The sequence below is a fragment of the Vombatus ursinus genome, unplaced genomic scaffold (genome assembly GCF_900497805.2).
Source record: "Vombatus ursinus unplaced genomic scaffold, bare-nosed wombat genome assembly UNPS02014832.1, whole genome shotgun sequence".
In the NCBI taxonomy this organism is placed as follows: Eukaryota; Metazoa; Chordata; class Mammalia; order Diprotodontia; family Vombatidae; genus Vombatus; species Vombatus ursinus.
Genome location: NW_020954610.1, coordinates 63,977,974 through 64,005,405, shown reverse-complemented (window position 1 = coordinate 64,005,405; position 27,432 = coordinate 63,977,974). Strand labels below are relative to the sequence as shown.

Below are 27,432 nucleotides of genomic sequence, written 5' to 3'. Positions count from 1 at the left end.
TTCTTTCACCTTTCTGTCAGGAGGCAGAGTAGCATGTTTGATTACGAGTCCTTTGACCAGAGTTCTTAAGTCTTTTAAACTTGTTTGTCCTATAATATTGCTGTAATTATATAAATTGTTCTCTTAGTTCTGCTCACTTTAATTTGCAGCAATTCAAATAAGAGTTCCCATCGTATTTATATCATAACTTGTTTGGCTATTCCTCGTTTAATGAGCACCCCTCAGATTTCCATTCTTTGCCACCTCAAAAAGGGCTATAAATATTTTTGTACGTTCTTAGAGTTTGTTTTGCTTAGGACTAATCTTTCCCTTAATCTGCTCTCCCTCTAATTCACCCTTAACCCTTCTCCTTTCTTTTTTCCTGTTAAGGAAATGTATTTTTCTGCCCAGCTTTATGTAAATATTCTTCTCTTCTTTAATCAGTTCTGATGAGTGAGGGTCAAGTGTCAGCCGTTCCCCCTATCCCTTCCTCATTATTTGTATAAATTTCTACTTGTGTACCCCAAATATGTGAGATTCCCCCCCATTCCTCTTCCTCTCATTTTCCATTCTTTTTTAAGATCAAGACATAACAGAACCACTCCCCAGCTTTTTTTGATTATATGCAGTTTGTCCTTGTTGAATTCCTTATTACTGTTCATCTTTTTATGTTTCTCTGCACTCCTGTTTTTGAACTTTTCTACATAGTTCTGTTTGTTCGTTTGTTTTCTTCATCAGGAATGCTTGGAAAAATCCTGTTTCATTTTCAAAGGTCCATCTTCCCTTCTGTATGATCGTGTGCAGTTTTGCCAAGCCAAGTTATTCTTATTTGTAAGCCTGTATCCTTTGTCTTCTGGAATATGATATTCTAAGCTTTCTGTTCCTTTTTTAATGGCAGCTGCTAAATTTGTGTGTGATTCTGACTGTTGCTTTTCAGTACTTGAATTATTTCTTTCTGGATGCTTGCAGTATCTTTTGTTTGATTTGGAAGCTCTGAATTTTGTCTATAACATTCCTAGGAGTTTTCGTTTTGAGGTTTCTTTTTTGGAGGTGACTGGCAATTCTGTTTTTTTTTCTTTGCCCTTTGGTTCTAAGAGATTTGGACAGATTTCTGAAAATATGATTTCTAGTCTCTTTTATTCATTATTTTTAGGTTGTCCATTGATTTTTTTTTTAATGAAAAAGCATTTATTGTTTATTAGGTACTAAGCATTAGGGATAAAAATACAAAAAGTTAGATAGTCCTTACCCTTTAGATGCCTACATTCTGACAGGGGAAGAAAATACACATAGTGGAGTAGCAGCCACTTCTTGGAAATTTTATTTCTTTTTTTTTTTTTGGAAATTAAAAGGATGACTTCAAACAGTATCCCTATAATTTTGACACACTCTTTCTGGGAGCAAAAACAGAATTGAGAAGAAGAGTACAAAATGGATGGTAAGACGGTATGCAACCTATATTTGAGAACAGTGTTTTGATTATATGAAAATTATACTCTTAACATTATTGATTTTTGCATCTCTTCTTCCAGATAGTTCTTCACTTCTGTGTATTTCTATTTCTTTTTTTAATTTTTTATTAATTTATTTTGATTTATCAACAATCACTTCCATATGCTTTTGAGTTTAAAATTTTTCTCTCCCTTCCTCCCTACCACCCTCCCCAAGACAGCCCACAATCTGATATAGGCTATACATTTACATTCCTATTGAACATATTTTCACATTAGTGATGTTTTAAGTAAAAATTAGAACCAATAGGAGGAACCACCAGAAAGAAGAAACAAAGCTCAACAGAAGAGAAAAAAAATAGCAATTCAACTTCCATAGTTCTTTCTTTGGATGTGTATAGCATTTTCCATCACGAGGCCTTTGGAGATGCCTTAGGTCCTTGTATTGCTGGGAAGGGTTAAGTATAAACTTAACCAATATTAGTCATCGTACACCGGGGCTGTTATTGTGTACAACATTCTCTTGGTTCTGCTCACTTCACTCAGCATCAGACCATACAAGTCTTTCCAGGTTTTTCTGAAGTCAGCTTGCTGATCATTTCTTATAGCACAATAGTATTCCATCACATTCATATACCACAACTTGTTCAGCCATTCCCTAATTGATGTGAATCCTCTCAGTTTCCAATTCTTGGCCACCACAAAAAGAGCTGCTATGAATATTTTTGTACATGTAGGTCCTTTTCCCAAGTCATCTTTGAGAAAGCAGAGGCTTCTTTCCCTTAATTCTTACTTTGTACTTATTTCTCCCAGTAGGGCCTGATCATGTCACCCTCTAACTCAGTAAACTATAATGTCTTCCTATAACCTCCAGGATCAAATGTAAAATCTTCTGTAGTTCAAAGCCCTTTATAACTTACCCTCTGTACTTTTTTAGTTTTCTTACATTTTAACGTTGTCCCCCCCACCCTCAAGTTCTGTTCAATCCAGTGACACTGGCTCCTAGCTATTCTTTGAACAAGACACTCTAAATAGCTTTCATCTACAGGCATTTTCACTGACTTATCCTCCTTCCCCATACCTGGAATGCTCTTCCTCATCCTAGTAGTCTTCCTAATACTCTTTAATTTTCGTACCTTCCCTCTGTTGATTAGTTCAAATTATCCTACATATAGCTTGTTCATACACAAGTTGTTTGAATATTAGAAATCATTGATAGTTCTTGAGAGCAGGAACTATCTTTTGCCTTTCTTTTTATCCCCATCACTTAGTACAGTTCTTGGCATAAATAGTAAGAGCTTAATAAATGGTCTGACTGATCGACAGTTAAAGTTTTCCCAGCCCTACTACTTTTGTTCTTAATCTCATCCTTTTTTTTTCCTTTTCCTTTCTTTTTTTTTTTCTTTTTTGGTAAGGCGATCAGGGTTGAGTGACTTGCCCAGGGTCACATAGCTAGTAAGTGTCAAGTGTCTGAGGTCAGATTTGAACTCAGGTCCTCCTGACTCCAAAGCTGGAGCTCTATCCACTGCACCACCTAGCTGCCCCTCATCCTTCTCTTTTTGTCTCCTATAGAAGCTTACCACTTCAGTCATTCTTGCTCTTAAAAATATTTTTAAAAATTGATATAATTTGTTTTGTCACCTTTATTTCCCAATACATGCTTTTCCTTTCCAAGAATATAAAAGAGTGAGGAAAAGACAGTGAGTTACTTAAACAACCAGCATCAATCAAGTCCAGTAGTATATATTATCTTCAATCTCACTAATTTACCCTACCACCTCTGCAAAGAAGGGAGAGATGGGCATACTTACTGTCTGGGTGACATTGGGCAAGTCTCTCTTTGGGTCTCAGTGTCCTCCTCTGTAAAGTTAGAGGGTTGGGCAAGATGACCTTTAAGGTCCCCTTCAGGCTCAAGTCTGTGATTACTGTTGTAATTATTCTTGAGTCTTATCTCCTTTCAAGACTAACCTCAAGTGTCCTTTTCTGAAGCCCCAAATTGTTAGTGTACATAAGATATGAAATATTTGAAACATTCTTGATCAAAATAAGGGATTCCTAGTATGACAACACCCAAACAGTATCAACATACATTTATGAAGTCTACTCTGTGTCAACAGCTGTGCAAGGTTCAGGGGATACAAAGATGAAGATGATACGTGCCCTCAAAGAGTTTATGTTCTCCTACCACCTAAACACATCAGAACCTACCTCTGACTCAAGTAAGTTATAGGGGGTTGTATGAGGCATATAGAGCCACACAACTAGTCAGAGCCAAGATTTGCAGCTAGGCTATCCTGCCTCCAAGCCCAGCACTCTTCACAATGTTGCAATGCCTCTGCATTTGTTAGGTGAGAGGCAGCATGGCATAGTGGATAGAAGGTTCGCCTTGGAGTCACAATAACCTGGGTTCAAATATGGGCCCTTCTTCATACCAGCTTTGTGACCCTAGGCAAGTTACTACTTGTCAGTGACATAGGCAATTTAGTAAGACTGAAGTTACAAAAGAGTTGCAGATCTATATTGGTCAAGAGAGTTTCTTCACCAGGAACCTGCTGCACTGATGAAATCACAGGTCTAGACTAAAAAAACAAAATTCAGTTTCTTAGCTGTACACATGTTGTAGCTCTTTAGGAGAATATATGCCCAAGTTTGATTTTCATCTTCATATTTCCATTATTTGCACATAGGAGAAATTGTATACAACCTCTCTTATGTTTATTAACTTTCAGTTCAGTCTGCAATACAATATTTGTTGAGCAGCTGTGGCTAAGAATTTTGGATTTGTGGTCAGAGAACCTGGATTCATATCCCAAGTCTGCTACTTTTACTTGTATCACTTTGGATTAACTCCTTTGTTCTTTTCTTCTGTAAAATGGTGGAAATGGACTGTATGATGTTTAAGCTCTATTCCAACTCTAAATCATGTAGCTAAGGCTCTTAAGAAAAGTGGCATAGGCCTGTTCTGAACCTGAGGGATACCTATGGCTAACAGTAAGAAGATGGCAAAGACGGTTTTTAAATCTGAGTTTGTAATTAGAGCACCTTAATATGTTACTGAAAGATGCTGAGTGAAGTAATAGTGGTTTGGGGGTGGAGTGAGTAGCAGAGATAATGAATTATCAACCAGAAATTTCTTACTAAACTGTGCCTCCAGTTTGTTAACATAGTAACAGAAATGATGTTTCTTGAAGAAAATGGAATTGTTTCAAGCTAAAGTATACAGCACTGATTGAGAGCTGAGAGAACTCAGCAGGCTTGTTGAATGGTCAGGTGGTCTGGTTAAATTTTCTTACTCTGGATACTACTGTGTGTAAGGGGAGAGGGAGTCTTTAGTGAGTCAGGACTGATTGGTGTAGGAAAGAACTTTGTACCTACTTACTTCTTGGGTTTGAATGCACTTAGATCCTTATTGAGCTAGGTATTTTGAAGGTGTTATGTTCCTCTTAATTTACTACTATAGAAATTTCATTCTTAATAAACTCAGTAAATAAGAATTAAGGATCCTCTATACTCCCCCCCCCAACAATTAGGTTTTTAAATTCCAAATGAATAATTGCAACTTACCCTTAAAATGAGATCTTCCTTTTAGATATTCGGGCTATAGATATTTGTGTGTCAATAACATATGCTGTACAAATTCTCACTTATTAACAGTTAGCTAGGTGGTTGGGCTGATAAGATAAGGTGCTGAATTTGGAGTCAGAATGGCCTGAGTTAAAATCTGGACTTGAACATTTATTAGCATAAATGACTGAATAAGTAATTTAACTTCATTCAGCCTCATTTTCCTCATCTATTAAAATGGGAGTAATATTAGCACCTACCTTATAGGGTTGTCAAGAGGATCAAAGAAGATAATATGCAAAGTATCTTCCAAACCTAAAAATGCTATGTCTATGCAAACTATTTTTTTTTTTAAATTTCAAAGCATCTGGAATTTTTGAAATGCAGATTTTTATCTTTAGGCCTATTTCCAAATCTTTGCAACAGTTTGTCATATCTAAAACCCTCCCCACCTCCCCTTTCCTTTCCATGTTATTTACTAAAATGTGTTGGGGGTTTTTTGTTTTTTAGTTGAATAGGTTATGCCATCTTATCTCCCTTGATAACAGGGATTATTATTGATTGGAAGCTATTTTTCCTATTTGCTTTCTTTTTGATGTCTTAAGTTCTCTTACAAACTATGTCTCCATATATATGTGTGTATAAGCGTATGTGTAAAATATGCTTAATTATTGTTTTTCAGATTCTAAATGGCTTCTAAGAAGTCGGGTTCAGATTTTCATGGTAAGTGGGATATTTCTATCTTGAGTTGGTTAGAGATTTTGTTAATTATTCAGTACAGCCCAGTTTAGTTTTCTGTTTTCTTTCAATCAGTTTGGAAAATTGGAAGTTATATAGTAGCATAAAACATTGGGCAGATAGTCCTATTCTCTCCTCCATTCCAGAATTTTTGTTCTTATGCCTCGGATTACATCTATTTAACTTTGGACATTTGGTATATGAAAATTAGGCATTGAAAGTAAATGCCTTTGGTTAAGGTTCAGCATTAAATCTTTTTTTGTTTTTAATTGAGCTGGTTTTATTTACAAATAGCTCCCCTGCTTTCCTTCTTAAATACTGTAAATTCTGTAAAATATTCCCCATTTCCTAAGAAAAACTGTACACCTATAATTCTTTGTACTTATTGTGGATTTTCACTTAATCTCATACTGCCTCTGAAATGGGAAGTAAAATAAATAATATAATAATAACCTACTAGTTAACATTAATATAATGCTTACTGTGTGTCATTCACTGTGCTCAGTACTTTACAATTATTATATTATTTGATCTTCACAAAAATCCTTCAAGGTAGGTGCTGTTCTTATTCCCATTTTACATATGAGGAAATGGAGGCAAACAGATTGACTTCCTCAGGGTCACAGAGTTAATAAGTAGCTGAGGCTGGATTAATAATGATAGGTATCTCAGGTCTTCCTAAATCCAGGCCAAATGCTCTACTGAATATGTAAAATTAATAAATTAAAAATAAATTAATAAAATAATTAAACTGGATTTAATAATTAATGATTAAATCAATAATCAAATAATTAAGTCATGATTAAATCTGATTAATGCTAAATAAATGTAAAAAGAATTATATAGGGACATTAGTTTGTAACGTAAGCAAATACTATTTTGCTGTTTTTTATATAAATATGGCTAATAATGAAGATAGTGGCTTCTAAGCTTGTATGATTTACAGAGAGTTTTACATATAGGTATATATTTGATCCACATAACAAACCTGTAAGGTAGGTAATGTAAGCATTATTAACTCCATTTATGATGAGGCCTGGGGTTGAGAGAGATGTATTTACTTAAATACAGCTATTTACTTTTTTTTTGTTATCTTGCATTGTGCGAGAATAAAATTGCCTAGGAATAGTTACACTTACCAAAGGAAGGCAGTGTGTAATACAGGAAAGAACACTGGACTTGGAATTAAGAGGACCTTGATATTGTGTGATTTGGGACAAGTCATTTAACTTGTTCTGTATGATTTGTAAAATGAATAGGTTGGTGTAGTTCTAACTCCCTACTATTCTAAAAACATTTTCATCCATGAATTACTGTAGTGAGGTTGGAAAGTAAATGTTAAGTTAAGCCCAGAGAGATAATGATAAATAGATATATCTGAAATTGCCTTTGGGTCTCTTAGCTAGGACTAGTTCAGCCCAACCCAGAACAGAAGTAATGATAATCATAAAACAATGGAAGGAAAAGGAGTAAAAAGCTGGGGAGGATAACCTAGCAAGTGTTAAAACTTTGAACTCATATCTCTTAAGAATAACAGAAACAGAGTTTTACCACTTGGTGCTTTTATCTCACAGAAACTGTAGTATTGATCTAAGAGAAAACAATTAATATTCTGGTTTTATTTTGTCATGTAAGCAATCCAGAGAGGCAATTTGAGATTTTCTACGCAACTTTTCCAAGCTTTCAGTAAGTCTTATCAGTTAATCAGTTAATCAGCAAGAATTTCTTAAGCACGTCATATGTGCCATAGCCATTGGGGATACAGACCAAAAAAACAAACCTGTCTATTCTCAAGGATCTTGCCTTCTGTCAGAGGAGACAAGTTGTACATATATAAAAAATATTGAATAAATGCAAGATAATTAAATAATAAGGTAATTAGGGAGAGTAGGACTCTTAACAATTGGGGGGGAATCAAGAAAAGCTTCATGTAGAAAGTGATACTTCATTTTAAAGGAAGAAAGAGTTTATGAGGTAGGGATAAGAAGGGAGTAAGATTCCTTTCTTACTACATAAAGGATATAGCCAGAGCAATGGTATGGAGATGGGAGATGGCAAGTCCTTTTTTAAAATGCCTTTCATTGCTTGGGGCGGAGCCAAGATGGTGGAGTAAAAGCAGGAACTTGCTTGAGCTTTTCCCCAAACCTCTTCAAATACTTGTAAAAAAAATCACTCTAAACAAATTCTAGAGCAGCAGAACCCACAAAAAGACAGAGTGAAACAAATTTCCAGCCCAAGACAACTTGGATTGTAGACTGGAAAGGTCTGTTGCGCCATGCTGGGAGAGGAGCACAGTTCAGTGTGGGCCACTCTGGTAAAGACAGGGGCCCAGAAAACCCGGAGCAGGCCTCAGGAGACAATCAAGGGGAGCTGTGGCGGTTTCCAGACTTCTCCACCAACAGAAGCCAAAGACTTAGAAAGTCAGTGGGAAAGGTCTGTTGGACCTTGGTGAGAGAGGAACATGGTCCAGCCCTGGCCCTAGCGCAGCGCCAAGTACAGCGGCCACAGCAGTAGCAGCAGATTGCAGAACTCTCAGCCAGTGGGGGGATCAAACAGCCGATCAGAGGGATCTCTTTGCTGGCAATGAGGCAGGATTCTCATGTTTTGCCCGTGCTTGGATCTGGGTCCCAGTCCTGGGGCAAGGAGGAGCACTGGCGTAGCAGAGCTTGTGGGAGCAGGGGAGAGGGAACCCTCCTCTCATTTCCAGGACAGAAAAGAGTACTTGTGGTCACTCACAGACAAAAGCACAGGCCAGGAAAGAAGTAAACACCTCTCCTTAGATCATACCACCTTGGAAGAACTGAAAACTTACAGGTCCCTAGAAATTATCTCTGAAAACAGCTGCATAAAACCCTTGAAGCTTGGGACAGTAACCCTCCACATTGGAAGCAGAGCCTACCTTAACAAAGAGTTAAAAAGTCAAGTAACTGGCTGGGAAGATGAGCAAACAGAGGAAAAAACTCAGACTATAGAATCTTTCTTGGGTGACAAGGAAGATCAAAACATACAATCAGAAGAAGACAACAGAGTCAAAGCTCCTACATCCAAAGCCTCCAAGAAGAACATGATTTGGTCTCAGACCATGGAAGAGCTCAAAAAGAATTTTGAAAATCAAGTAAGAGAAGTAGAGGAAAAATTGGGAAGAAAAATGAGAGTGATGTAAGAAAATCATGAAAAAGAGTTAACAGCTTGCTAAAGGAGACCCAAAAAAACACTGAAGAAATAATACCGTAAAAAATAGCCTAACCCAAATGGCAGAAGAGGTCCAAAAAGCCAACGAGGAGAAGAATGCCTTAAAAAGCATAATTGGCCAAATGGAAAAGGAAATTCAAAAGCTCACTGAAGAAAATAATTCCTTAAAAATTAGAATGGAGTAAATGGAAGCTAATGACTCTATGAGAAACCAAGAAGTTATAGAACAGAGCCAAAAGAATGAAAAAATAGAAGACAACGTGAAATATTTCATTGGAAAAACAACTGACCTGGAAAATAGATACAGGAGGGATAATTTTAAAAATATTGGACTATCTGAAAGCCGTGATCAGAAAAAGATCCTAGACATCATCTTTCAAGAAATTATCAAGGAAAACTGCCTTGATATTCTAGAAGCAGAGGGTAAAATAGAAATTGAAAGAAACCACTGATCATCTCCTGAAAGAGATCTCAAAAGGAAAACTTCCAGGAATATCATAGCCAAATTCCACGAATTCCCAGGTCAAGGAGAAAATATTGCAAGCAGCCAGAAAGAAACAATTCAAGTATTGTGGAAACACAATCAGGATAAGACAAGATTTAGCAACTTCTGCGTTAATGAATCAGAGGTCTTGGAATATGGTATTCTGGAGGTCAAAGGAGCTAGGATTAAAACCAAGAATTGCCTACCTAGCAAAACTGAGTGTAATCAATGAAGGGAAAAAATTGATATTCAATGATGTAGAGGAATTTAATGTATTCTTGAGAAGCCAGAGCTAAACAAATGTAAGACTCAAGAGAAGCATGAAAAGGTAAACAGGAAAGAGAAATCATAAGGGACTTTACTTAAGTTTACATTCCTGCATGGAAAGATGATATTTGTAACTCATGAGACCTTTCTCAGCGTTACGGTAGTTGGAGGGAATACACACACACACACACACACACACACACACACACACACAGGGCACAGGGTGAGTTGAAAGCTTTCTCATTATTAGGGTAGTTGAAGGGAATATATATAGACAGAGGGCACACACACATATTCACAGAGTTGAATATGAAGGGGTGATATCTAAAAAGGAAAATTAGGGGGTGTGAGGGGAATATACTGGGAGAAGGAGAAAGGGAGAGGTAGAATGGGGTAAATTAGCTCTAAAAGAGGCAAGAAAAAGCTTTTACAGTGGAGGAGAAGAGGGGAGAGGTGAGAAGGAATGAGTGAACTTTACTCCAAATTAATTTAATTTATTTTTTGTTTTCAACAATCACTTCCATAAGCTTTTGAGTTTAAAATTTTTCTCCCCCTCCCTCCCAGCCTTATTTCCCAAGACTCAATCTGATATAGGAGAAGCAGACACTTTTGAGGAGGGACAGGGATAAAGGAGAGAATAGAATAAATGGGGGCCAGGATAGGATGTTGGGAAACATAGTTAGTGTTTCACAACATTATTATGGAAGTGTTTTGCATGATTGCACATGTATAACCTATGTCCCATTGCTTGCCTTCTCAATGAGAGTGGGTGGGGAGGCAGGAGGAGAGAGAATTTGGAACTCAAAGTTTTAGAAACGAATGTTAGAAATTGTTTCTGCATGCAACCGGGAAATAAAATACACAGGCAAAGGGATATCGAAATCTATCTTACCTTACAGGAAAATAAAAGAAGAAGAGCATAAGAGAAGCTGGGGGGTGGGTAATAGAAGGGAGAACCAATTCGGTGAAGGGAGAATCAGAATGCAGGCCATCATGGGGTGGGAGGAGGGGAAGGATGGAAAGAGAATCTGGAATTCAAATTCTTGTGGAAGTGAATTTTGAAAACTAAAAATAAATAAATTGGAAAAAAACCCAAAATGCCATTGCTTTTTAGAACCACATTTTTGTCATAGGTTTCTGAAGCTTTTTGCTTCTACTTTTGTGAAATTTTGAGAGGAAAATTGTGTTTTTATGTAACATCATGAGATGTAACCTTGGCTTTGCATAGTTTTATTAGGCTTCTGTATGGGCCTCATAAAATTGACTTTCAGTGACATGTTCTGGTTAATAGAGTGAAGATTTATAATGGGATATAAATGTCAGAAATGCTGGTTTCTGGTTGGAAAAACTATTAGGCCTTTTGTAGTACGACCTTATGCCCAGCATTTGACTTAAAATTCATTTTTATGCCTTGAGAGGAATGTGTTCTGAATTCTAAATAAACAGTTTTAGAAATCCTTCTATGTAATAAAAACTCAGATTCGATTGACATGCTGTACCATGCTTTTGCTGGTGGCTGCTTTTGAGATGTATCGATCTCTATTGTCCTTGGTTTTAGTCTGTATTAAGAGCACAAAGAGAAGGCACCTAGTCTGTCGAAGTGGTGCATAAGACTTTCCCCGAACTGGTCATTAATTGCTTATATAGCATTTGACCTAACCAACACATACATACACACAGTTTTGCAGGTGCCATCTGGTTTATAGGTTTGAGGGCTAGCTATATTAATTGGTGAGTCCTAATCTTTTAAAAATTAGATTCAGAGATGGAAAGGGCCTTGCAGGTTTAGATTCTGTAGTTCAATACCATCATTTTTCATATGAGGAAAATTTTAAGTACCCACAGTCATATAATCTTTAACTTTGGATTTTTCCTAAAATGTGAACCTTAAGAAGGGAAAATTGGAAATAACTTCTTTTGCTCAAGATTCACCTAGGTCATAAGTAGGTAGCAGAGTTAGTATTTAATCCAGGTCCTTTAGTTCTAGAAGTCTAATGTCTTTTCATTATCCCATATTGCCTCATGGCACTTAGTTTCATTTCAAATAAGTCTGATTCATCTCCAGCCTGTCTAAATACTATAGGATACAGAGAAGACCTCACTTAAGCATAATCTACCTAAATATAAATCTCAACCAGAAGTTTTCCTCTGCCAGTGTGCTTTTATTAGGAAAGAGAAAAAAACCTAAGTAATTTAGGCAAAAAAGGGAAACTTCTAACTTAGTCTTCTTATACCCAGTTTCTTATACCACACTCTTATTATCAGAGTGAATATTCACATGGATTATCCTGAAGCACTGTAAGATCTTTGGTACTTTTTATTAAGTTAGAAAAATAAATTCACATTTTAGAAACACTAAAGTGTATCTGCCCAACATTTTGACTAATGGCAATTTTATAATTTTTATTTTAAAAAAATAAAATTTTATTTAGAGGATATTGGCAATTTTATGACATTTTCAAATAGGCACCCTGAGGCATGGCAAAACTAGTTCAGTAAATCCCTATGATTGTGTTACATTTCAGAAATATTATCAGCATAGTTCATGCTCGTTCATCATGTATTCCCATTGCTTCCTTAAAAAAATTCTAAAGGACTACATGGTTTCTGATTATTTAGTGTTCCACCGGCTGTTAGAAAACAAGGTATATAAGATTGATTCATCTGGAAAAGTGAGCCAGATGAAGTTATACCATACACTTAATGACATTGTCAGCCTGTGGTGGTAACTATTTACGCACATATTTGTGGCTTTCTGATTGGTTGATTCATTCCTGTTCTAAAATTTATCAATTAAAATGTCCCTGCATCTGGCAAGATCAGACCACTGAAACATTCTCATTCTACATCTGGGACAAGGGAAAAGATATTCAAAACTTCAGGTGAATCTTAACTTCATCTTCAAGTTAAAACTATTCTGCTGTGATTGAAGAATGAATGATAGGAAGATTTACTTTTATATTTTTGCCAATTATGTGGTACTTGGGGTAAAAAAAATTGATCAGGGAAGGAGATAGTAGATTGCTTAATTTGTGGATGTTATCTCTTTTTTGTGTTACCCCCAAGAAGTTTGTTTCCTCTGTGGCCTTTTGTATGTGACATGTATTGATGATTTAGATTATACCCAAAATTATTGCATTTTGGAGAAACATTCGCCCACAGTACCAATGCTAGTGCTAAATGATACAAAAACCTTAATAGGCTTGGTAGCTGAATTATGACAAATAATTTAGCTTAGTAAATTTTTAAAAATTACTATTTATATTATTAGTCCTACGCTAGGCTTTGTAGGAGATGCAAAGTAGAATATAGACTTTTTTGGGGGGGGAGGTAGGCAATGGGATTACATGACTTGCCCAAGGTCACACAGCTAGTAAGTGTCTGGGGCTGGATTTGAACTCAGGTCCTCTTGACTTGAGGGCTGGTGCTCTATCCACTGCACCACCTAGCTGCCCCATGACTGTCTTAAAGAAGCTTACAATTTTATCAGGGAAACAACTTGCACACAGTAAGTAGAAAAATAAAATCAAGTAATGTAAGAAAAGGTTAGATCATATGGCACAGATTCTTAAGTAGGAATTCAGAGGACAGGATTATTGTGGGCTTAGATATACCTCAAGAAATATAATTCGAGAAGAAGAGATTACATTATTCCTTGTTCAGTACTTTCTTTATCATCTTCCTTCTCTCTCGACACCCTCTCCCCCAACAGCCAAAGGGAACAATTCAACTTTTTTTTTTTAACAACTCACTTCTTACTAACAGTCTAATATTTTTCAGCAAAAAAAAAAAGAGACCATGATTTAGTTAGACTTTGAAAATAGCCAGTCAGATAAAATGGTCCACAAGAGGCACAGTAACTTAAAATGTGTAGGTCTTCCCACCTCTATGACTGACTGGAATAATTTCTTAATAGTAGCTGATAATGAAAATGTTTTTCAGCTACTGTATTAACTTTTTATTAGTAAATGACCTGACCATTAAAAAATTGGCTGTGGTATAGTTTAGACTTTGAAGGTAGGAGAGATGGGATTACATTATTCCTTCTGTTCAGTTCTGTTCAGCAGCTTACTTCTTATTATCTGAAGATAATAAATATTTTTCAGCAAAAATAATGATGTTTAGACCTTGAAAGTAAGCAGGTCAGGTAGAACTGTGTACAAGAGGCACAAGGACTTAAAATATGCTATCATTTAACTTACAGATCCCAAGAACAAAAACAAAACCCTGAGAAATAATCTTTAATGCATCCAAGGGTCTGTACCAGGGGTGGGGAACTTGTGGCCTTCTAGGTCCTTGGGTGCAGCCTTTTGACTGAGTCCAGGTTTTACAGAACAAATCCTTTTATTATGGGGATTTGTTCTGTGAAGTTTGGATTCAGTCAAAGGGCCGCACTTGAGGACCTAGAGGGCCACCTGTGGCTTCGAAGCCGAAGGTTCCCCACCTTGGTCTGTACCATGATACCAATGTTTTGCATTTATTCCCATGATTTTGCTCTATCTTTCCCTTCTTGTAACTTTACCTTTTGAAAAAAATCTACATTTTTACCAGAAGTAAAATATGGTGCCTTTTCTTATTCATTGTTTTTCTTTATATAAACTTGATGTTAACTAGAATGATATATAACCCTTGAGCAGATTTCCTTTTGGGAGTCCAGCACCAGTTTAAGATGAGACTCACCCCCCACCTCCCTCTGATTAGATATAGATTTATTTTGGGATTTTGAGAATAGCTTTGGCTCCTGCTTTTCTTAGGAACTGAAAGAACAGTTAGTCAAGGAGATATATTGAGATTAATGGTAGGTAGACCCTTTAAACCTTGGCTGCTTCTAACAGATAATCTTCAAATAGCATGAGTTAGTTTGTTTTTAATGAACAGATGGAACCATGGCAGAAGAAATGAATTAATTTTTGTTCTTCATTATAGGAACTTTCAGTTACCTTGATGATGTCCCATTTAAGATAGGAGACAAATTCAGAACACCACCTAAAGTTGGTCTACCTATTGGATTCTCCTTGCCTGATTGTTTACAAGCTGTCAGGGAAATACAAGTGAGTATTTCTTCTTGGTAACGTTTTGCTGGGTTTCAAGATTTGAAATTTTTAACATTATATGGCAGAATGGGAAAATCTGATCTACCTCAGCCCTTCTCATATCTTATTTAAGTGCTCTCTAGCTTTCAATTAAACTCTTTGTAATTGCTCCAAGTTTTAAAAAGTATATACTGGTTCCCATGGTTGGTGTGGAAGGTTATACTCCTCTCACCTCTTTCAGTTTGAGTTTTCCTTTTCTTCATCCAAGTGCACATAATAATAAAATATATCCCTAACTTTACCACTGAGTAAGTTATGTGACCTCAGGCAAATAATTTAATTTCTCTAAGTGTTTTGAATAGTAATACTTAATGCAGCTTCTCTCTTAAGGTAGTTAAGAAGCTAACACACAAAAATGTATTTATAATCTTTATGTGTTTTATAAATTAAATTATTTTTTATTCTGTAAAGCCTAGATTCAAAATTCTGAGCTAGTCATTCCATTGAGAAATTATGTGCCTATAATTAGTCTCAGGCTTCAAATTCCATAGGGAGGATATTTATGAAAAAATTCATTGATACATTAAGTTATTTGCCTAAGGTCATATAGGGGATCAGTAACAGAATTAGGACTAGAACTCAGATCTTCTAACTTGTAGGCCAGTGCTTTTCCTATTATTTAATTAAAAAAAAAAAGCTTTGTTTCTGTCATTATCATTGTTTATGTGCATATAGTACTCTAGAGGGCACCATCATATAATGGATAGAAAACTGCATCCGTAGTCAGAGATCAAGGTTCAAGTCTTAATCTTGAGAGATAGTGAGTATTTAGATAGGGGGAGGGAAGAACAGCATTAAAAAAAGGCACAGAGAGAATAAGAAGTGTGGCTGTGCCAGAGGTGAAGAGATAGACTGACCTTGGTGGAGCAGACAGTACCACTTGGGGGAAGTTGATGTGGAAAGCAGTTGGGCTCAATTCTAGGTATTTAAACAAGAGTTCAAATTAACCATATCCTAACACAAAATTTGGCAGTTAAAAAAAAAAAAAAACTTTGCCAATGGATAAGATAAAACAGGAATGACATTCTGGGGTGTTTACTTCAGACCTGCTTTGTTGTATTACATGGTCAAGATGTTGTGATACAGACAGGATGCCTAAGATAGACTTAATTATACTTCTTGTGGTTGAAGGTGGCAAACAAATTTCTAAGCCCCCTGACCATTGAAGCTCAGGATGTTGTAAAAATGTAAAAATGTTCATTTCAAATAACAAAAAAGAGTGTTGGATGTTGAGTCTGAACAGCATAGCATGGTAGAAAAGAGTACTGGCACTAGCATCCAAGTTCCTGCATTTGATTCTCCTATTTGATGTTTACTTCCTGGATAACTTTAGGCAAATGAACTTGACCTTCATAGACCTTGTTTCCTTCTCTGTAAAATGAAGGAGTTGGACTAGAGAGCCTCTGAGATCTCTTGTAGTTCTAGGACTACAATCCTTTTATCTGGATCAAATCCTGGCTTTGCTACAAATCATCTATGTGATCTTGAACAAGTCACTTCCTCATCTCTGGATCACAAATTTCCTTATATGAAAAATGAGGCAGAGGTGGAGGTTAAATAAGTGCCCGCTAAGGCCCCTTCCAGTCCTAAATCTATATTGCTGTTAACTGTTCTAGCTGACTTTTGGCTGTTTTATAAACTGCTACTTAAAAAGGTTAAATACCTAAGTTGACCTATCTTAAATGCTTTCCCCTCTCATTTATGAAAAAAGATGTTTGTCTTTGATTGTGCATGTGCAAGCTTGATTTGTTTTGGAAACAACTTGATTATAAAGGAGATTCATTTGTTAGTCTAAGTACCATGATACTTTTCTGTAAATTACTTCATTTCACTTTATTCATTTCATTATTCCCAAATAAAGTCTAAATTGTAAATGGTCTCATTGGGAGAGTTGAGCAATGACTCTCAGATAGCAGTTCTCATTTCCCTTTGGTTCCTCTTCTTTGAGGCACAGGTTTTCAAAGTCAGGAAGGGAAGTAGATTTATTTTGTAAAAGTTCCTCAGTGATGGGCCATTAACATCTCCTTTGTGCAATATTTTATAGGTTATAGATGAAAGTGAAAATTCCCTTTGTCAATCAATTAGCAATCTTTTGTTACCTACTCTATATACCAGGTACTGTGCTAGGAGTTGGGGTTACAGTCAAAAAACAGTTCCTGCCCTCAAGGAGCTTATTCTATTGGAGAAGTCAACATATACATAAATATTTTATATATACAAGGTAATTGTCCTTAGAGTTGTATAGTCATTTTATTAGCAGTAGCAGCAGATGTTTATGCTAAACACAACCATAAAATTATTTTTGTTAATTAATTGGACTTAAGGAAATTACAAGCCTGATCTAATGGTTTTTCAGTCTTCATGTAGTAGTTGAGGTACTTAGTTAAGTACTTAGGTGCATGATGCAGTGCTTTCTTCATTTTACCAAAAAAGTGGTTTACTTTTGGGATTAAACCATGGTGCTAATGAGGACATGACTATTCAATTCATGTATATACCAGTTAGCTTTACTCTGTTTTTTGGCTACAGACAGTAAGCTTACTCTGCCTGGAACAAGAGGGAAGCAGCAGTGCAACCCATCCTCACTAAAGGGAAATCACCTCAGAACCATGTCCCTTGATGATTATGGGTCAGTAATGTTATCTTCCTATATGAAAAGACAAAACAAACCATTAAAATGGACACAGAGCCTGCCCTCAGAGGGCTGTAGCCTGAAACTGGAAAGTTACCTGGTTTTTCACTCTAATTTTCTCCATGATTTATTGTTAGTATTCACTTGTTTTCAGGAGAAAAGTACATTTCCTATCTTGTGTATATAAATAATTTTGTAACTATTTTGGGTTTGTGGGAGATGGAGAAGTAGAAATCAAATCACCATCTTTGATTTCCTCCTCATCTGAGTTGTAGTAGTATGATAGACTATTTTTACTTTCCTTCATTAAAAGGAAAAGATTATTGTGCTTCTGATGCATAGCAAGACACTTTGGGTATTTGCATTTTTGGGGAGGCGCCTACAAACTTGTTAATAAGAATTCGTTACCTTTGGACTTTGGAAAATTTGAGGCTGCCATATTTCTACTCTAGTTTAAATATACGTGACATATATTTGTTGGATGTTGGAGTGGTGAGATTTTAGACTTCGGGATAATTCAGTAGTTTTCCTAGAAGATATTTTCATTTTTAGATCTTTCTGTGAGCTGGCAGGTTATTTTCTCCTAAAAATGTGTGAAGGGTCAGTTTAAAAAAAAATTATCCCTTTAGATCTGGGAAAGTCAAGATGATATTTTGTACACTAGGCATAGGAACCAGTTGAGTTATCTATTACTTTAGTCCTTTGTTCTAATCTTCCAGTGGATCATCCTTTAATCTTTTTTCTTTTCCTTAGGACATATTATCCTCTTTCTATTTCCTTTTTTACTTCTAACCTTGGACAAATCAGTAGCATACACAGTCATTTGCATAGTGTTGGTGATTTACCAAGGACATGACTGACTTTTATTATATATTATTCAGGAGAAACCTCTTACATAATAGATATTTTCCTGAAAAATCATTTTTAAGTTGAATCTTTGTGACCCAAATCATTTAAAATATACTAGTGGACCTTTATGTTGAAAAAAATCCTGAAATGAATCCATTTGTGAAGTGAATAATTACCCTCAAGTTTGTTTTGTAAATTCTGATCTGTATGCATGAATTTTTAAGTGAAGATAGATCCATATTTTTTAATGGTGGGCTGATTAGCATCATCACTAGACCATATTTTGTTGAGCACATATTATTTGTAAGATGTTAGGAATACAGAGAGACAAACTATGGTCTGTGCTCTTGAGGATCTTAAAATCTAATAGTAGGAGGGACAAGACTTTTAAATTGTAAACTTAGAACTAAGAGAGACCTAAAAGAGACCTAAGAAGTCCTTTATTTTACAGGAAGTTTAAGTGACTTGCCCAGCGATAAACATGTAGGAAGTAGCAGAGTAAGGATTCAAACACTGGTCTTTAGCAGGCTTTCCACTGCTCCTCTCTGGTTTATGTATACAGAAAAGTAAATAATAGTATAAAGCCGCATTGCCAAGTAAGTGTCAAATAAGTGAATCAGACATTAAGTTCAAAGGAAGTGATTATAACTGAGTTTGAGTAGTTTGGAAGGCCTTATTTATGAAAAGAGGTGTTATACCTGATCCAGGCCTCAAAGGACAGATAAAGAAATATAGAATGCATTCATTCAAGGGAAACATTGTGAGCAGGCTTAGTGTTTTGGGTGACAGTGAGACCAATTTAGTGGTATACAATAATAATGGTAGTGAGTTCTTGTGATTTCTTTATAGTAAAATTTTCTGGAAGGAATACAAAAGCAGAATTTGTTTGGTCAAGTGATATAAAAAGATTTGATGTCATAATCTGCTTGTATCTAAAAAGCAAACTAACCTTGCTTTTACATCACCAGTCTAGGTATCTCAGACTGGATGAGGGGAGTGTTGGTATCAAAGCTCTTACTTAAGTGATCTGTTTTCAAAAAAAATTTTTAACTCTTTAAAAAACAAACTGTCTGAAGTATGAAAGAATGATACTCACATGCTTAATGTCTTTCTGTTTTTTTGTTATATGTTTTGCAGTATGACTTTTCCTTGGAAAAAAAAACAATCAATTGGGCAGAAGACATTAAGAAAATCCAGGAAGCTCAAAGGGAAGCTGAGCGAAAGGCTGAAGAAACAGAATCCAAAGTGAATTCAAAGAGTGGCCCAGAGGGTGACAGCAAAATGGGTTTCTCAAAGACACACTGCCCGACCACAATGCCACCTCCCATTAACCCCATCCTTGCCAGCTTACAGCACAACAATATTCTCACCCCAACCCGTGTCAGCAGCAGTGCCATAAAACAGAAGGTTCTCAGCCCACCTCATACAAAGGCAGACTTCAACCCTGCTGACTTTGAATGTGAAGAGGACCCATTTGATAACATGGAATTAAAAACTATTGATGAGAAAGAAGAACTGAGAAACATTCTTGTTGGTACAACTGGACCTATTGTGGCCCAGATCTTAGACAATAACTTACCCAAAGGAGGGTCTGGGTCTGTGTTGCAGGACCAGGAAGTCTTGGCATCCCTAGAAAGGGCTGCACTGGATTTCAAGCCCCTTCACAAACCCAATGGCTTTATCACTTTACCACAGTTAGGTACTTGTGAAAAGATGTCACTGTCTTCCAAAGTGTCCCTCCCTCCTATCACTGCTGTGAGCAATATCAAGTCTCTTTCCTTCCCCAAACTTGACTCAGATGACAGTGAGCAGAAGACAGCAAAACTTGCAAGCACTTTTCACAGCACCACCTGCCTCCGTAGTGGCACTTTCTTGAATTCCTTAAAGCCCTGCTCCCAGAACAATGCTAGTGAACTCAATGGATACCTTGGGGTGGGACTTTCAGCTTTAAATTTGGACAGTGGCAAGGAAACACCAGCACTATCCCCCCCATCCCAGCTGCCTTCCTTGTCTGTTTTGTCAGCGTGTACAGAAGAGTCATCACCTCCAAATACAGTGCTGACGGTAAGATATTTTGATTGTTTTTAAGCCGGGGCCCCAAAAAGGTTACCAAATGAACACTTTTCTGACCCACTTTCACCTTTCTATGAAAGTAAGGGATTGTAGGAATTAGTTTTGAGCATGTGGGGATGACATCAAGATGGGGCACAGTTTTTTTTGAGATTGTGAGGATGAGAGCATTTGGGGTTACTTCCATTTACAGCTTTGTGCTAGCCATGAGCACTAGCCTAATCTAGGCCTCTTTCCTAGATTGAAGCTATTTGCAAGTGCCTGCCTTTCTGATGCCCAGTATATTCCTTTGTATGAAGACAAGAATTTGCTTTTCAATGTATTACTTTTTTTTATTTTTTTCCCTTTTTTCATACATTTCCTTTCCAATTTTTCTATCACCTTTCAACATTTCTTCAGCTCATTTCCTGTCTTGATGTTCCCAGGCATGATTTATTCACTTGTAGATCTTTTACTAGGTTGAGTTTGGGTATGTTCTGAGAAGCATCTTTGTGTGCTGCTGCCTTTTCCATGGGCTATCAAGAGGGAAAATATTAACATTCAGAAATCTTGACATTTAATAGAAGTGGATGTTCTCAATTTTGAACTAGAAATATATGTAAAGGTCTTTAAAGGACACACGGAAGAGTTTATATTTGATCCTAGAGATAATAAGGAGCCAGTGGAATTTCTTGAGTAGAGAGGAGCTGGTCATTTGCCAGGATCCCTCTCTCCGCTTCTTCCACAGCCTCTCACTGTGCCCTTCACTTCAATTGCTGATGAAGAGTTGGGACCTTATTGCCAAAGTTGATCCCTCATCCCATCCTATTTATTAGCAGATTCCCCTCACTATCATTTTTCATCTCTTTCTGTTCCTCATTCTTTCCATTTCTGCTCGATCCTTTGCTGTTGCCTGTAAACATGCCCAAGTTGTTTCCTCTATTCTTAAACAGTCTCTTGGTTTTCCTCCTACTTATCTGACTGCTCCTTCTCAGTCGCTGTTGTTGGATCTTCATCCACGTCATGCTCCCTAACTTTGGGTGTACTCTAAGGCTCCTTCCCAGGCCCTCATTTCTTTTCTCTATACTCTCTCACTTGGAGAAGATTCATCTTCCTGACTTCAAATCCAGCCTCAGACATCTACTAGCTGTGTGACCTTGGGCAAGTCACTTAATCCTGTTTGCCTCGGTTTCCCTCAACTGTAAAATGATCTGGAGAAGGAAATGACAAACCACTGTAGTGTCTCTGCCAAGAAAATCCCAAATGGGATCATGGAGAGTTGGACATGACTGATAGGACTGAATCACCACCACCACAACATATCAGACCCCAGTATTTCAGTCTCTAGTCCTGTATCCTACAAGTTGCCTGTTGGACCTTCCAAACTAGATGCCCTAGACCCTATGTTCATAACAGAACTCATTAGATTTCCCCCAAACCCACTCTTTTCCTGGGATGCCAAAGTAATGCTGATTTTCATCGTGGGATGAAAGTAATGCTGATTGGGTAGAGGAAAGGATCATCAGCTTTTTTTTTTTTTTTTTTTTTTTGCTTAGGCAGTGGGGTTAAGTGACTTGCCCCAGGTCACACAGCTAGTAAGTGTTATGTGTCTGAGGTCAGATTTGAATTCAGGTCCTCTTGAATCCAGGGCAGTGCTCTATCCACTGCTCCACCTAGCTGCCCCGATCATCAGCTTTAATAGAACCAGAGACGAACCAATGACCAGGATGTTGTTGGAGTACAGTAGTGAAAAATGCCATTACTGGTAGCATTGGCTGCATTTTCCTCTCCCTTCTGTGTAGTTTCATTCTTTGCACACAAGCACTTATAATAAATATTTGATGAAGTAATAAACTGCATTAAATCATTATCAAATAGTGGTTATTAAGCTATGAGTCTTGGCTTAAGGCCAAGTTAGGTCCTAGAAACTTAAGTTATCTCAGTGACCAGGTTTCCTCTCTGTTCAGTTGAGGTATGTAAAGCATTTTGCAAACCTTAAAGCATTGAGTAAATGTGAGCTGGAATTATTAGCTCCCATCCCAGATGCAGAGGGAAGAGCAGGTGGGAAATGATGTGAAAATCATGAACAGACCAAATGGTGGTTGGGTAGAGAATATTGGCTGTTTTGGGGGACCTTTAGGTCCTGCCAGGGAGCAGTAGACAGAACCAGAGCCGTTCATATTACAGCTCCTGTCAGATTGAACTCTACTCATTTCCCTAGTCCAGGGGTGGGGAACTTGCAGCCTTAAGGCCGTGTGTGGCCTTCTAGGTCCTTGGGTGCAGCCTTTTGACTGAGTCCCAACTTTTACAGAACAGATACTTCTATTAAGGGGATTTGTTCTGTGAAGTTTGGCTTCAGTCAAAGGACCACACTTGAGGACCTAGAGGGCCACATGTGGCCTCAAGGCTGCAGGTTCCCCACCCCTATGCCTAGTCTCATTGCTCAGCTTGTGGGCCAGGTCAGTCTTTCTAGGATTAAGCACAGGTTCTGAGCTAACAGGTTCTTGGTGTCTCTGTGTGTGTATGACTAGGAATCTTGATCCTGAGAGAGATTTTTCTCAGCCTCAGCTGGAGTTGCACTTGTACAAGAGGTTTTAAGAGCAAGTAGGAATTTAGCCAAGATGTTGGCAATTCTTTTGCCCTAGAGAAGGAACTGGAGAGTTTTAGCCTACAGAAAAGAAGACTTGGGGAGGGGAAAGACGTGATATTGTCTTCAAGTATTTGAAGGGCTGTAGTGTAGCAAAGGGACTAGGTTTGTTTTCATTAGCCTCAGAGAGTAGAATCGAGCAGTGGGGAAGCTTCAAAGAGGCAAATTTAAGCTCAGTGTCAGGAAAAACATGATAAAAACTTGTTAGCAGAGGAGATGTATAAAAGTGGAATGTGTTGTGTAGACAAGTGCTAGGTTCCTTCTCCTTAGAGGTCTTCAAGCAGAGACTCGATAGCCCCTTGTTGGGTATGTCATGGTGAGGATTCCTTTCTTGTATGAGTTGGATTAGATAGCCACTGAGGTCCTTTTCAGTTTTCAATCATTATAGTCCCTGATCCAGTTAACTTACTCTGTATGCTGAGTCACTTTGGGGCCTCAGACTTTTTCCCTAAAACTGTAGATCCTTAATAGACTGAAGTTTGTAAAACATTTGGATGCCAGGAAGCAAACATTTAGTCATTTTGATAGTAGTGCTGGTCATAAAATCAATGCCAAGTGAAAATAGTGTTAGTGGCTTGGACATAGGAACCAGTTGACTCTAACAGAATTTTTAAAAATCTGTGTTTTGGGAAAGTCTACCCTAGGGTCCCTTTTAGCTATAAATACTATGACCCTACGAATTCTTCCCTGTTACTTTGTCTCATTTAGAGTCTGGGAGGATAGAACAAGATAGCTCTGTCTGAAACGGAATTTTTCCACTTCAGCCTCAAGTTTTTATCTCAACTTCCTTCTTTTGTTTACTGTGTAGGTTGGCTCTTTCCTCTGAGCAGGCACTTCAGTAATCATATGCTTGGTTACGGACTGTGGGGTAAGGGTAAGGATGGAAACAGTTCAGGCATGGTCTCCTCTCTTATGTCTTTCTCTCTGTCCAGAATGTTGTTTATGTGGCCTAGGATCCCACTCCAGCATAACCCTGCATGTTTCTCCACCACCAGGTCATGCCTCACAGTGTCAGGACATCGCAAGTGCCCAACACCCCCAGCTGTCCCCAGGGTTCAAGTACACCAACCTATTCGGACCTGCAAGCACTGTCCCCCAGCGAGCGGCAGTGTGTGGAGACAGTGGTCAACATGGGCTACTCCTATGATTGTGTCTTGAAAGCCATGAAGAAGAAAGGAGAAAATATAGAGCAGGTGAGAGCCTAGAGAAGGAAAGTGGGTAGGACTAGACTTATAGATTGTATTTAAAGCTCCACATATATTTGGAGTGCAGGGTCCTTGTTAACTGACTAACATCCTCCCCTTCAGTCACTACTGTTTGAGTTCAGGAACCACAACCTGAAAAAGGCAGATTCTTCACCCCATCCTCAGTTCCACAGACTCACTAGTTATTTGAAAGTGGTTTTTCTCTCTCTTTTTTTTAAAACTCCAACCATAATTTCCAAGTGAGAGTCTGAGGATATTTGTGGCAGGACAGGAAGAGCACCTGAAGCCAAGCAACTTTCCCTGTGAGTTAGATCTATTGTTGCAGTCATTGCTGTAGTTCCACACTCCTTTAACTGACAGTAGCAGTACTGGGAAAAGACATTAGTTTAGTAGTAGTGTCTTCTGCAGGCTAGTTCCTGGTAGAAGGCTTCCGTTGGTTGTGGAAACTAGGTCTTTATCCCTAGAAGTTCATAATAGGTCTGACTCCAGAATCTAGTGCTTGGGGAAAAAATAGGATAGGACTAGTAGAGAGGAACCTGTTTTGTTTTGTTTTGTTTTTTTTTAAAAAAGGTACCAGCAACTCCTATCTTCTTCCAGTCTCACCAGCAAGATGCATTGGATTGGGAGAAATGTTATTATTCCTATAGGGAGCTATTAAGATGACATATGAGAGACTGGTTCAGGTTTCCAGTTGTGGTTGAGCAGGGCTAGATTGTTAGTTCTCTGTCTGATTCCAACTTCTTCTCCCCAGTAAGGCTAGTCTTTGGATTCATGTTGGTTAGATATATATTCAGTGAGTTCTCATGCTCCCTACTTCTTCCTTATACTTCTTTTGGGAAATAAGAGAGTAGGGGAACTCAAGACTGGATTTAGTTGTTTCTATGAGGACCATACTGAAACCTCAGGACCTGCTCAAGGCAGAGAATTGACTCTTTGTTGCTTTTCCTAGGTTCTTGACTATTTGTTTGCACATGGACAGCTCTGTGAAAAGGGCTTTGATCCCATTCTGGTAGAAGAAGCTTTGGAAATGTACCAGTGTTCAGAGGAAAAGGTGAGACTAGTGGTTTGTATGTGGGATTTGGGGCAGGGATATGTGAGTCCAATAGAGACATGTTAGATGTGTCTGCCCAGGGACTAGAAATTCCTGGAATTCATTTCATACAGTCTCAACCACTACACTACAATTTCTTTAAGTCTTGACCTTCCTACTCCACTTTTTCCCTTTCTAAGCCAGTTTGTGGCATTTGGAGACTGAGTCTATGTTTTGCCAAAGGAATGATTAGGGCCAAGGGTATAAGTAAAAGAGACCTCAGTTCCTCCCTGCAGCTTCTTACTAGCAAGAAGTACATTTGTTTCTGTCATGACAGAACTGAGGATCATATGGCTTCCCAAAGGGGGGGGTTATTCCCAAAAGTTTAAAAATGAATATTGAAATGAAAATAATGTTGGCCAATGGAATTTTAGCCAGAGCTGAGATGGAAAGAGAGTGGAGTTGATTTTGGGGGGTGGTGCTTTAGAGCCTTTGAGTGTGGAAAACTGCCTTTATCCTATAATGGTCCATGCCAGGTATTGTGAGAAATGTCCTAGCAGCAGTAATTTATGGGCATTCATGGGCATGTTTCTCATCTATATGAATTCTTATGACTTGGGCCTAGAAGTTGTAGGAAGGCTTCAGAAGAATGTTGAAGGACTGGTGGGTGAGGGAGATGAACTCTAGCGTTGGCCACTCCCAAGTGACTTTGTCTAACTACTCATACTTGAAGCTCCTTTTAACTGGAGCCAGGGAATATGTTGGAACTATTAGGTGACCTTTTTGACTTAGTCCCATAAGCAAATGTGCTTTTATTTATTTTATTTATATCAAATTTTATTTTGATGCTCCCTCGGGGATCTGTGTTGGCCTTTTTATTTACTCTTTCTCTCCCCTGCCCCGTTTCTCTTTCAGACAACAGAATTTCTCCAATTAATGAGTAAATTTAAGGAAATGGGCTTTGAACTGAAAGACATTAAGGAAGTTTTATTATTACACAACAACGACCAGGACAATGCATTGGAAGACCTCATGGCTCGGGCAGGTGCCAGCTGAGAACAGGCCTCCAGTCCACCTCCACCCTGCCATGGAGCATCTCTTCCTTTGGGAGGCCCCAAGTATTCCCATCAGTCCTGGAGGCCCCCTCCCCCTCCAGTGGCTTCACACTCTCCTTAGGAAGAAGAGAGAATGTTGTTTTGGGTTTGTTGGGGGTGGGAGGGGAAGAGACAGGAAGAGTACTTCTGTACCTTATGGAGACTTACCATCACACATTGATCTGTGTGAGAGTCTGATCCCTGTGGGAATGGGGAGGAGGAAGGTAAAGCATGAGGAATGTTGGGACCTTTAAGGCCTGCCCCTATGCCACCCATCCAATTAATTTTATTTGTATTTTGAGAAGTGCCCTTCCCAGCTTGGCCCTGGTTTTTTTCTGGGGGACTGTACATATATTCAAGACCAAACTTTGTTGGTGTGTTCTCACCCTTGCCATGAGCAGAAGAGATACGGGGGTGTTCTGGAGTTCCCTCTGGGAGACTCAGAGATAGTCAGTGCTGCTTTAAATGTCATATGTTCGACCAAAACATCCCTTACTGTTAGATGGGCTGAACTGAAATCCATATCTAGTGCAATGGAAAGGGTTTTTAGGGTGTTTATTTGATTTTACTTTTTCTTCCTCTTCAAAATGAACTCCATTATTAGATTCTAACTTAGTGTAACACTGGTTCCTAAACTTTTAAAGGCATGAAGAATGCCATTGAGTTTGGACTCTGTTCTGCCTCTTCTGCCAGGCAGCCGTTGTGCTTACCCACACTCAAGTCTTGGCTAAATCCTGGATCTTGTTGGAGCAGGGCATCTAACTCCAGCCCTTGACAACCTTCCCCAGACTTTAAGTCCCCAGTTCTAGGAAACTGTTCAGTTGACACTTTAATATTCAGAGTGAAACAGGAATTTCTTTGGAAGCACTTTCAAATGGGGTTGGGGGAATGAGCCCACAATCTCGTTAGCCCTCCCTAACTCACAATTTTGTTTCAGTTTTACTTTCCACATCATTCTTGGGGAATAGACTCACTACTTTAGGATGATACATTTGGTAACATCTAGTAATAGAAATCGGTCTCTTTGGTTTGTTTTGTATTATGTTGTACATTGTTAAAGCTCTAAATTCAAAAAAAATACAGTCTTGATGAATCTAAAGTAATTTGCTAACTATTTTGATTCTTCAGAAACAACTACTAATAAAAGTTTAAAAGGTT

At 38.0% G+C, this 27,432-nt stretch overlaps 1 protein-coding gene across 4 annotated transcripts in view; it reads left to right on the top strand.

Annotated features, from left to right (window-relative positions):
- The window catches only part of UBAP1 (ubiquitin associated protein 1), a 56,156-nt gene extending 28,724 nt beyond the window's left edge, over window positions 1-27,432 (top strand). For 2 of the 4 annotated variants that reach the window (XM_027839145.1, XM_027839146.1), the window contains exons 2-7: window positions 5,677-5,717; window positions 14,602-14,726; window positions 19,387-20,313; window positions 23,941-24,138; window positions 25,100-25,201; window positions 26,096-27,373. In XM_027839145.1, coding sequence (XP_027694946.1) covers window positions 5,684-5,717; window positions 14,602-14,726; window positions 19,387-20,313; window positions 23,941-24,138; window positions 25,100-25,201; window positions 26,096-26,236 — 1,527 coding nt within the window. In that variant the 5' untranslated portion in view covers window positions 5,677-5,683 and the 3' untranslated portion in view covers window positions 26,237-27,373. Of the gene's footprint in view, window positions 1-3,626; window positions 3,650-5,676; window positions 5,718-14,601; window positions 14,727-19,386; window positions 20,314-23,940; window positions 24,139-25,099; window positions 25,202-26,095 lie in introns of those variants that run through there. The other 2 variants (XM_027839147.1, XM_027839148.1) reach the window with 2 other exon arrangements.